The sequence below is a fragment of the Otolemur garnettii genome, unplaced genomic scaffold, assembly GCF_000181295.1.
Source record: "Otolemur garnettii isolate 467f Iridium unplaced genomic scaffold, OtoGar3 scaffold00014, whole genome shotgun sequence".
NCBI lineage: Eukaryota > Metazoa > Chordata > Mammalia > Primates > Galagidae > Otolemur > Otolemur garnettii.
Window position 1 is genome coordinate 30,082,612 of NW_003852409.1, and position 11,422 is coordinate 30,094,033.

Below are 11,422 nucleotides of genomic sequence, written 5' to 3' on the forward strand. Positions count from 1 at the left end.
TCTTTGGTCATCCATTTACCTAAAATCTTCATGAGCGTTTCCACTTAAATTAGTTTTTGCCTGCTATTTAGGCAATCTAATTGATACTTCTCTTATTTTTTTGTCTAAAAAAGGAAATTTAATATGCCTGTATGAAGAAATATTGAAAATTTTTGGTCAGAATGCTAATGATACAGACACAAGGCATGTTAGGATGGGGTACGTCTGTATTTTAAATACAAAAGAAAATTTTAATTTGGCTTTCTTGAGAAATACACAATATGTATACATACAAATATACAAGGCAATTTCAAATATTACATAAAAATAAAAGACTTGAGGGAAGTGGCTGCTTTTATTCTTTATTTCTCTCTTTTTTTTTTTGAGACAGAGTCTCAGAGTGCTGTGGCATCCTCTTAGCTCACAAGGACCTCAGTCTCTTGGGCTCAAGAGATCCTCTTGCCTCAGGCTCCCCAGTACCTGGGACTACAGGCTAGTTTTTTTTATTTTTAGTAGAGACGAGGTCTCGCTATTGCTCAGGCTGGTCTTGATCTCCTGAGCTCAGGCAATCTACTTGCCTCAGCCTCCCAGAGTGCTAGGATTACAGGTGTGAGCCACATGCGCCCAGCACCCCCATTTTTGGTTTTTTTAAACCTGGTGCTCAGTCCTTTGGTGCAACCCCAGTAGGAACTGGTATTGACTGACGTTGCTTTTTCTTTAACGAACACTGAGGAGCAGAGTTTTCGGCCCCTTCCCCCGTGCTCCTCTGCCCCTGTAGAGTTCAGAATGCCATGGGGGAAGAACAGCAGCACTTCTCCTGAGCTAGGATGGGAGTGGTACCTGGACTTACTGTGTAGACCTTGGGAGAACTGGGGTCACAAACTACCCACAGGCACATTTCATGGGTTCTAGAAAGTATGGGCTATAACAGTGATAAGTAACCAGGTTTCCTTTTCCAGATGACCTCCCAGCAGTGCCCGTGTTTGACAGAACCCTGCCAGTGAAGCAGATGCATGTGCTCGAGACGCTGGACCTTCTCGTTCTCAGAGCAGACAAAGGTGGTACCCTGTGGGGGGCGGGCATGCTCTGGAGGGAGGAGAGCAGGCACATTCTGTGACCCACGGCCACGCCCACCACAGGTCACTCAGTCTGACTTCATAGGCCCAGCTAGCTGTTTCTTTTCCTGATGGCCAGTGCTCTGGGTCCCTTGGTGGGCCCTTTGTTCTCTGGGGAGGGGAGCAGGTGCATCTGTAGTCACCTTGTTAGGTAACACGGTGTGGGTCAATTTCCTGCAGTCTGCCCTGGGAGCTCCCCAGTTTTGCTTTTCCTTTAATCCCCTCCTCCACCTTGTTTGTCACCAGGAAAAGATGCCCGCCTCTTTGTCTTCAGGCTGAGTACTCTGCAAAAGGGCCTTGAGGGGAGACAGGCCGGGAAGAGCAGATCTGACTGCCGAGAAAACAAGCTGGAGAAGACAAAAGGTGACTTGAGTCTTCCTTATTCTGGTAGATTCCATTCGATTAATTTTTGTCTCAGACTGCCCAGGTTTTACTGAAAATAAAAATGGTAGGAATTTGATTCATTTTTATTTCTTTGGCTTGGAAAATAACAAAAATAGCATCACAGTTTCTGTAAAAGCTTAAAAGCTAGAAAAACATGTTGAGGAGATGAAATTCTAGGCCTTTAATAATAGGTTTTGGAGGTGAGTTAAGCTCCATTAGAAAATCTGTGAGTAAAGAAATGTTTAGACTATGGTTCCTGGAGCTCTGATCACTCCTCACTTGAATTCACATCATGTAACAGGTATAAAGCTAAGTCTGCAACCTCTAGAATACAGGGAAGATAACGTTCTTAATTTTCCTGTGACTCAACCTAATTTTTATTAAAGTCTCTATTTTCCTTGGTATCAGAAGCATTCTTAGTCCATTCACTGAGATAGACCTAATTTCCCCCTGGAAACTCACCAAAGCATGGAGGCTGGGGGGCTTCCCAGCCCACGTCGTGTGTGGAGCATCACTGCTTGTCTTCCCAGGCTGCCACCTGTATGCCATTAACACCCACCACAGCAGAGAGCTGAGGATTGTGGTCGCGATTCGGAATAAACTGCTTCTGATCACAAGGAAACATAACAAGCCAAGCGGAGGAGCCAGCATGCCGTTGTTATCGCCCCTGTCAGAGCCCCCTGTTGAAGAGTTCCAGTACATCAGGGTAAGTTTCTCTTCAAGTAACTTCCCTCCCAGCCAACATGTCACAAGGCAGTCTCTCCTTCCTCCCACAGTATCACCCACTGTCATCTCATCATTCAGTAACCAGTGAGGGAAGGTGTCCCTCTGGGGCCCTAGCTTCCCCCAGAAGACTAAGGCAAAAGCTCACTCATTCCAGTGAACACATTCCACCTGCAGTTCTAGGTATGAAGGACACAGCAATGAATGAGACAGATTCTTCCCATAGAGACTGCTTTCTAGTTGAAGGATAATACAAATAAGCAAATAAGTCTATGATGGCCTGGCAGAAGGAAGTACTGAGAATAAAAATAGGTAGGGCCAGGGAACAGAGGATAATGGAACAAGGAGTTAGGAGATCTGTTCTAGAAGGAACATCTGGGAAGCACTCTCTGTAAGGTAACCTTGGAGCAGAGAAATAGTGGGTGTGAGTGACAAGGGCATCTGGGGAAAGGATATTCTCCCCTGGAGCAGCCTGGCAAGGGCTCTGAGACCCCCACCAAAGGCACCATCTGCAGGTTGGAGAGAACTGGGACCAGATTCTCTTGACCCCTGAGGCCATTGCAAGGACGCGGAGTGAGATGGGGACCCACTGGAAGGTTTGATGCAGGGACATAGCATGTTTGAAAAGACTGTTCTGGCTACTGGGCAGAGGGGTCCAAGGGTAGAGATAAAGAGGCCCCTACGAAGCCAGCACAGGATCCTGCCAAGAAGTGATGGCTGGAGAGGCGGGGGAAGCAGTGGGCAGTGCTGCCCTGCTTGCCTGGGTGTGCAGCGGCTGCTGGTAGGGGGCCTTGTGAGAGAGGCTTCCTGGGAGCGAGCTCTCCGCCACATATGGTGGTCCCTTAAGGTGTGGGATAGTCAAAAATCAGCTGCTAAAATGGAGTATTTCTGTGGGTGAGCTGAGGAATTATTTATTTTTGCCTGCAGTTAAAGGATCCTGGATTATGCATATCAGTTCTGCTAATATTCAACTGAAGACAGAGAAGCATGCTGGTTAAATTAATACAACTTAAAATCTTATTCTAATTAGTTGTTAGCCTCCTTCATATATTATAGTAATTAGCAATTTTAATGAATATATTTACATGCAACATACACATTTATGCAGTGTGAGCTTTGAAATAAGATTTCCTGAGTTCACATGCTGGCTCTTGTGTACAAACTTTGTGTCTGTGGGCAAGTCACTCGACCCGTGAGTTTCCTCATGTAGAACAGTAGCAGTACCTGTGTCACGGGGATTTAACTGAACAGTGCTCAGCAAGGTTAGTTACCAATTGTTCATGCTATTACTAAATCCCAGGACAGGACCCGACAGAGAGAACTGATAGTGATGAATCAGTTTTGTAAAATTGCTTCCTGGCCTCTGCGCTTTCCGGTGAATAGAGGGCTGAGTCTTGAGGACAGGTTGTGGGAGAGAGAAGTCAGATGTGACCTAACACCTCCTTTCCTGCCCTTTCCTTCCCTGTAGCTGGGGCTCTGCAGGATCCTGGTGGGAGGGGAGTGGGGTTGACATGGCACTGGCTGCTCTGCACTAACCAGTCTCCCCTTTCATCGTCAACTTCCCAGGAAATCTGCCTGTCTGACTCTCCCGTGGTGATGACCTTAGTGGACGGGCCCACTGAAGAGAGTGACAATCTCATCTGCGTGGCTTACCGACACCAATTCGATGTGGTAAATGAGAGCACAGGAGAGGCCTTCAGGCTGCACCACGTGGAGGCCAACAGGGTAAGCTGACAGTGATAGGGACAAGTGGGAATCAGACAAAGTAAATCATTGTGTCTTCTAACTTTGGAATGCTATGATTTGTATTTCTTTAAAATTACATACTAAAAATAGAAAAACTGGCCAGGTATGGTGGTAGGAGCCTGTAGTCCCAGATCCTCAGGAGCTTGAGGTAGGAGGATCTCTTGAGCCCAAGAGTTTTAGGTTGCTATGAGCTATGATGATGGCACTGCACTCTACCCAGGGCAACAGAGTATGACTCTGTCTCAAAAAAATTAAATTAAATTAAATTTTAAAATAACATACTATTAGGCCAGGCATACTGGCTCATGCCTTTAATCCTAGCAATCTTGGAGGCTGAGGCGAATGGATCACCTGAGCTCAGGAGTTTGAGACCAGGCTGAGCAAAGTGAGACCCTATCTCTACTAAAAATAGAAAAAACTAGTTGTATATTGTGGTGGGCTCCTGTAGTCCCAGCTACTTGGGAGGCCAAGACAAGAAGATCACTTGAGCCCAGTAGTTTGAGGTTTCTATGAGCTGTGACACCATGGCATTCCACTAGGGTAACAGAGTAAGACTCTGTCTCAAAAATAAATAAATAAGGGTGACACCTGTGGTTCAATGAGTAGGGCACCAGCCGCATATCCTGACAGTGGCGGGTTCAAACCCGGCCCTGGCCAAATTGCAACAAAAAAATAGCCGGGCGTTGTGGCAGGCGCATGTAGTCCCAGCTACTTAGGAGGCTGAGGCAAGAGAATCACCTAAGCCCAAGAGCTGGAGGTTGCTGTGAGCTGTGATGCTATGGCACTCTACCAAGGGTGACAAAGTGAGACTCTGTCTCTAAATTAATTAATTAATTAAATAACGTACTATTCATCACATCATTATTATGTAGCTCACTATTTAGGCTAAACCATGTGAAGTTGCCACTTTTGTAGGTCACAATGGTTCTAATATCATGTGACCATCCCATTGCCCTATTCACCTTTCAGACTTCACCCTGCCACTGTCCTTCCAAATAAATAAGACAGGAAGCATCAAAAAGCTGACTATCAACAGCCAAGCAGATAGGAGCCTTTGTCAGGTGGTTAGTCCTGGGAGGGCCTTTGGAGCAAGTTTGCTCTCCGGGGCCCGGTAGACTCTCAGTGTGAGGACTAGGTGGCTAGGCGGGCCAGCACCTCTCCCTGACTATCCCTTTGGAGGCCTGCTACAAAGGAACCCCAGTGGAGAGAGACCAAGCAGTCAGCACTGAAGGTCTGCACCCCTGGCCTGAGCTTTACAGAGAACAGGGATGTCTTGGTTGAGGACAAAATCTAGGGCTACCTGAAAATTCATGAAAGCCCTAAAGATGACTGTGTGGAGTCTTAGCTTTAGCATCCACTGGACGGTGGTGAGTACACACTACCCCACGGCCTAGTGACCTGTCACTGGAGCCCGTTCAACACTGACACTGACCTCAGTAGGTCACAGAGCTCTTCAGTCCCTTTATCTCTGTGCAGTAGGGCAGGGCCTGGTCTCAGTGAGCTGCTCAAAGTTTGCATAGCCAGTGCCAGCTAGCCTTCTGGCTTTGATATTGAGGACACCGCAGAATGCGGACATCTCCCCCAGGGAGAATGTACTGCCTATTGAGGGATTCCAAACCCACAGGCTTCCCCCAGTCCTGTTCGGCTAAATCAAAGAGACTGCAAAATTCTTTCCAATTATGCTTTACAATTTGTATTAGTACAGGCTCTACATAAATATCCATTAAAATTGCTACCTACTATTTTAGGAAGACTTAATACCTAATTACAGCAAGATTTTAAGAAACAGAAAAATCAGAAATAGAAAACTCTAGATGTAATTAGGAGCCTTCTTCGGCAATTGATTCAGAGTCGTTTGTCATGTTGTTTCTCTTACCTATATTAGTGGTGCCCAGACTTACCTGAAACTGGAGTCATCTGGGGCATTTCAAAGCCGTGCCCTCCCTCCCCCACCCCGCAAGAGATTTCACCAATCTGGGATGCAGCAGGATGGGAAATGTTTAAATTACCCCAGGTGATTCCAGTGTTCACCCCCTGTGTCCTGCATTGCTACTCAGCCCTGGCTAGAATTGCCTGGAGAGCTTTAAGAAAAGAACAGTGTTGTGTGGTGCCTGTGGCTCAGTGAGTAGGGCACCAGCCACATATACCGAGGGTGGCAGGTTCAAACCTGGTCCTGGCCAAAACTGCAAAAAAAAATAGCTGGGCATCTGGCAGGTGCCTATAGTCCCAGCTACTCAGGAGGCTGAGGCAAGAGAATCGCCTAAGTCCAAGAGCTGGAGGTTGCTGTGAGCTGTGATGCCACAGTATTCTACCAAGGACAACAAAGTGAGACTCTGTCTCAAAAAAAAAAAAAAAGCAATGTTCCTTCCCCACCCAAATCAGTTAAACCAGAATTTGGGGGAAGTGGTTAAGTCTACCCCCCCAGGTGATCCTTATGTAGATCCAGCAGGCAAGGCCCTTTCCTGGATGGACCTGGCTCTGGGAGGAACAGTGTGCAGCTCCCCCAGTAAATCAGCTGGGGCGGGGGGCGGGGGGTGGGGTGGGGGTGTCTGCTGAGCAGGTGTGCATGCTTATCAAGACACGAGCATCTTCACAAGGAATTTACTGTCTAACTGGGGACATAAGCCCTAGGGAAATGAGAAAGGTAATGAGCAAAATGTTTTCTAATAGCTAACCAGAAACAGGCCCTGAGGGAACAGGAGGAGCCTTTTACCAAGCTGCTCCTGCGGCTGGGGACCCAGTGCCCAGGAAGCAGGAGGTGGACTCAGCCTCCAGGTAACTTCTGTTCATGTTGCACTCGCTGCCACCTTCTCTGTGCCGGCACCAGAGCTGATGGCCTGGCCTAGTGTCCTGCATCCACTCTCCTCTCCCCCACAGAAACGTCTAATTCCCAGTTCAGGCCTCCACCCCACCCCAGTTCTAAGACAATTCTAGCCCAAGAGACAAAATGTTTAAGATACACTAAAGCACCAAAAGTCAATGTTACACGCCCCACGCAGGCAGGCCTGCTGTGACCCACTGCCCCAGCTCTAGCCGTCAACATTGGCCTCTTTCCCAAAACAAGGGCTCCTCTCTTAGGAGCTGCAGACTCATTAGTCTCAAGATCTGGGCCTCAGGCTCATTGGGGGGGCCAAGGTCCTGGCGGTTCTCAGCTGAGACTCAGCCTGGAGTCACAAGGGAAGGCTGAGTGTGGAACCAGCAGCAGCCTCCTCTGTCAGCCGGGGACGGGGCCAGCGTGGCACCCACCTCACTTGTGACAAGTTCATGTTTCCAACTTTCCCAGACATGCTGTTATTATTTTCATGCCAATAAAATGACCTGCTTGCTTTTAATCAAAAAATACAAATCCAACACCTGAGTCCTACCCCAAAACTTCTGTGTCAGGAGCTCTAAGAGTGAGAACCCAGAATATTTTTTAAAGCTCCCTAGTTGATTCTGATGTCATTACCTGGGCAGGAAACAGAGCTGCAGAGTGTAACAAGAGACAGGCCCCTTCATCAAAGCAGGATGCAGGTCTCCCCACGCTGAGTGTTCACAGGTCTGAACACAGTTCTGTGGAGTCCTCCAGGGGCAAGTGCTTAAGTCCCAGTCTGGTCTTCTGTCCCTGAATCTTGGCCTCAGGGCTGTCCCACAGCCTGACTGTGAATACTGCCACACTTGTGTGCCTGTCAGCACAGTCCTGGAATCCCCAGTAGACTGGCTTAATCCCAGATGCTGCGTGGGTGTCACTGTGCACAGACCTGGTCTAGAAGGCTGCCCAAGCTTCCTTCCTGCTTATCCCCACCGCATCCCTTGCCTACCCGACCCTGAACACCCTGAACTGAAAGGCTGTCAGTTCTGCCTTTCCCACTGAGTTAACCCTCCCATGATTATATAACAGTAAGCACAGCCGCCAGGCCCTGTGTCTGAGCATGTCACAGACTCTTCTCAGTAATCTGTGAGGGAGGTGTTCTTCATTTATCCAATTTTACAGACAAGGAAACTGAGGCTCAGAAAGGAAGAGTCACTTATTTTACCCTAAACCACACAGCTAGTAAGTGGTGGAGGCAGGATTTAGGCCTAGAATGGCTGTCCTTAAACTCAGCACACTGTCTCTTCACAGCCAGTGGGGATGGCAGGCTGGGCCACAGAGCAGACAACCGCATCCCTGCGACAGCACAAAGCCTCTGGCTGAGACAGTGAAACAAAACTGATACAGGGGCACTGAAGAGAAGGTGATTCCGAGTCAAGGGGTGAGGCTGGGAGGAGCCGTCAGGGGTCAGAGAGGACTTCGCACTGTCCCGCATGGAACATGCCCCTTGATGCTCACTCCACAGCTAAGTGCTGAATGCCAGTTAACACTTGTTGAGCATCTGGCAGGTTCCAGGCCATGTAAGTTACTCTCATCTCCTGTTTTATAAACGAAGAAACTGAGGTTCTGAGAGGGGAAACAACTGGCTTAAGTGTGCAGGCTCTGAAGTGGTGGAGCTGGGATTTCATTAATTCAGTCATTCGTCCAGTGTGTATATTCTGCTGCAGGCCTTGACATGGAGGGGACAGCAGTGAGCAGCACACGCAGCCTCTGTGTCACAGCCTGTGGTCTAGGGGGAGGGAGCTACAGGGAAGAGACAAGTAAGTGTGCACCACACACTATCCAGAGACCCCCCATACAGTCATAATACAGGGCAAGTCTTTCTGATCCCACAGCCAGAGCTCTGGCCACGGGTCCTCACTGCCCCCTCCCTCCGGAGCTCCCATAACTCTGATTGTGGCATTAAACCTTGTTTCAAGTACCTGCATGCTTTTCTGATTTTTTTTTTTTTTTTTTTTGGGCAGTAGAACCTTACCTTAGCCTTTTCTGTAGCCTAACAGCACCTAGTATAGGGCCAGGTAGTGATTGTGGGGGGTGGAGGTCCCTTCAGCAGAGCCCCTGCAACAGCCCTGGCTGAGGGTGGCCGTTGGAGACTCAGCATGATGAGGACAGCATTTAGAGGCAAAGGCTGCACCCTGAGGATGACAGGAAGAGGAGGGCGCTGGGGGTGGCCTTCGGGTAGGGCTGGGAGGGACAAGCCAGCAGGAGGCTCTGATGTCGTGCCCCTGGGGGTGCAGAAAGGGCAACCAAGAGACCCTGAGAAGAGGAGGATGCTGGACTTGGGACAGAGGACAGGGTCCCTGAGACTCTGCGGACCGTTCTGCTAACTAAAAGGAGCAGATTTAGAAGGGAAAACAGCCTTCCCTGAGTGCCTGAAATCTCCGCCTTGTCTCCCTAAGTGCCTGTTACCATCCAGCTGGGGCAGTGCTGCCATTGTGCCAGCTTTACAGACAAAGACTGAGGGCCAGAGGCTGAGCCATTTGCCACATACCACGAAGGCAGTGAGCTTGGGCAGGGCTTGCCCTAGGGTCTGTGCCTGGCTGTGCCCCCGTGCCCCCACTGCCTCCTGCTGTTATTGGCAGGATGTGGAACGATGGCACCTTAGAGATCAAGACACTAGCCAGGCGTCCCCAAACTATGGCCCACAGGCCACATGCAGCCTGCCTAGGACATTTATCTTGCCTGCCAGGTGTTTTTGCCATTGCTGCCTGTCCTGCTTAGCAGCCGACTCGTCCCGGGGCCTGCAGTCCAGCCCTCCAACAGTCTGAGGGACAGTGAACTGGCCCCCTGTTTAAAAAGTTTAAGGACCCCTGGACTAGACAGACTGGAGCTCCAAGGAGAGTATGGGCCTAGGCTTGGAGGTTTTGAGCACAAAGCAAAATTTGGAGCTGTAAAAGTATTTTCCTAGTGAGGGAAGAGCCAAGAAATGGAAGAATAATCTGAGAGGGAAGGAGGGCAGGAGGCCAGAGCCATCGCCTGGCAGAGGCTGTGGGACTGGCAAAGAGCTGCTGACTGAGCCCTCCAGCAGAGTGAGGATGGCTTCCTGAAAGCTTGGGAGACTCAGAGCTGGGATACGAGTGAGGAAGTGCAAGGAGCAGGATGCTCTTCGAGGGTCAGGGTTTTGATAATCAGGAGGGACCAAAGTTGGGTTGAGTGTCCTCTTTTTAAACACAAAAACTGAGGACTCAAGTGGCGAGTTTGCTAGGCCTTCTGACCCCTTCCTCAGCACGCCCTGCTGTGGGGACTGCCATGGTGATTTGAAGGTTCAGGCACTTTATCTGTCAGTGCCAGGAGGGACTAGATGGAGGCAGCAGGGGCTAAGGTTGAACAAGAACCTGGGTATAGCTTGGCTGTGGTGCTTACCCGCCAGGGACCTTCTCGGAGTCTCACTTTCATCGTCTGTAAAATGGGAGTAATGCCTTCTACATTCAGGGGTTAATGAGAGAGTGAAATGAACAGCCCATGTGAACATGCTCTGGGAACTGCACACCAAGTAAAACTGAGGCATTTTAGTAGAGTGGAGGTGCCAGAGAGGGAGCTCTTCAAAGGGGATGAGAAGATGGGGAGAAAGTCCCCATGGAGAAAAAAGAGAGACTTTTCTTTCCTTCACACCTGTGGTGTAAGTTGTAATCACGGCCCCGCTACAGCCCGTGGGTGCTGGTAAGGTGGATGTGACCCCAGAGCGCCGAGGGTCGCTGCAAATACTGCAGCTTGAGAAAGTCTTTCACGGTGTCAGCAGCAGCCCGCGCACTACCGTCGCCCGTTATCATTGCAGGTTAATTTTGTTGCAGCTATTGATGTGTATGAAGATGGAGAAGCTGGCCTGCTACTGTGTTACAACTGTAAGTCAAGTTTGTGTTTTTATTTTAATTTGCTAAAATGGACCGTTCTTTTTCTGGGTAATTTGAAGGGACTTACCTGCAGTGTCATCCCTGGGTACATAGTTGCACTCCAGGGACCATCTAAAAATGCCTCCCAGCTTGCATCTCCCAATAAGCCCCAGACCTCTTGGCAACATAAGAGCTGCTGCCTGTGATGCTATCTCCAGGATGCCATGGTGATGACGGTGGCTTCCACTGAGGGGGCCCTTACTGTGTGCCGTGGGCTGTGCTTGTACACAGCCATTGTCTCATTGAATTAACCCCTGCAGCAGGCTCTGTTATTAAACTCGTTTCAGAGATAAGGCAGCCAAGGCCTTGAGCAACTACTTTGCTCAAGATCATGCAGTGACCAAGCAGCAGGGCCAGGGTCAGGTCACTGCGTCTTGACTCCAGCACCCACAAAGTTACTGTTCTTGCTGTTTCTCAGGTGCTAATGACTCAGCCTCAGCCTGGCTATCCTCAGTGGGGCCAATTTGGTTAAGTGGCAGGGTGGGTTTTGAGCATACCAAAGTTATCAAATGGAGTCTTAATGGACTTGTAGCCTTTCAAAAGCTAATATTCCACATCAATAAAAAGGACTTTTTTAAGCTAAAAGAAGTAAGATATTTTCCTGGAGAAGGATGTCCAATCAAAGACATAAAACACATTTTTCAGCCTAGAATTTTACCAATTTAGAGTGGTGATACTGGACCAGATATTTTGATTAATATTTGATTAATAAATACAGGAAAAGAGAAATTTGT

The 11,422-nt window shown here is 48.9% G+C and overlaps 1 protein-coding gene across 1 annotated transcript in view; it reads left to right on the forward strand.

Annotated features, from left to right (window-relative positions):
- Positions 1-11,422, forward strand: part of GARNL3 (GTPase activating Rap/RanGAP domain like 3) — a 140,746-nt gene that overhangs the window by 111,620 nt on the left and 17,704 nt on the right. Inside the window, exons 19-23 of the mRNA XM_003785425.3 lie at positions 939-1,037; positions 1,341-1,457; positions 2,009-2,184; positions 3,768-3,926; positions 10,574-10,640. Coding sequence (XP_003785473.1) covers positions 939-1,037; positions 1,341-1,457; positions 2,009-2,184; positions 3,768-3,926; positions 10,574-10,640 — 618 coding nt within the window. The remainder of the gene's footprint in view (positions 1-938; positions 1,038-1,340; positions 1,458-2,008; positions 2,185-3,767; positions 3,927-10,573; positions 10,641-11,422) is intronic.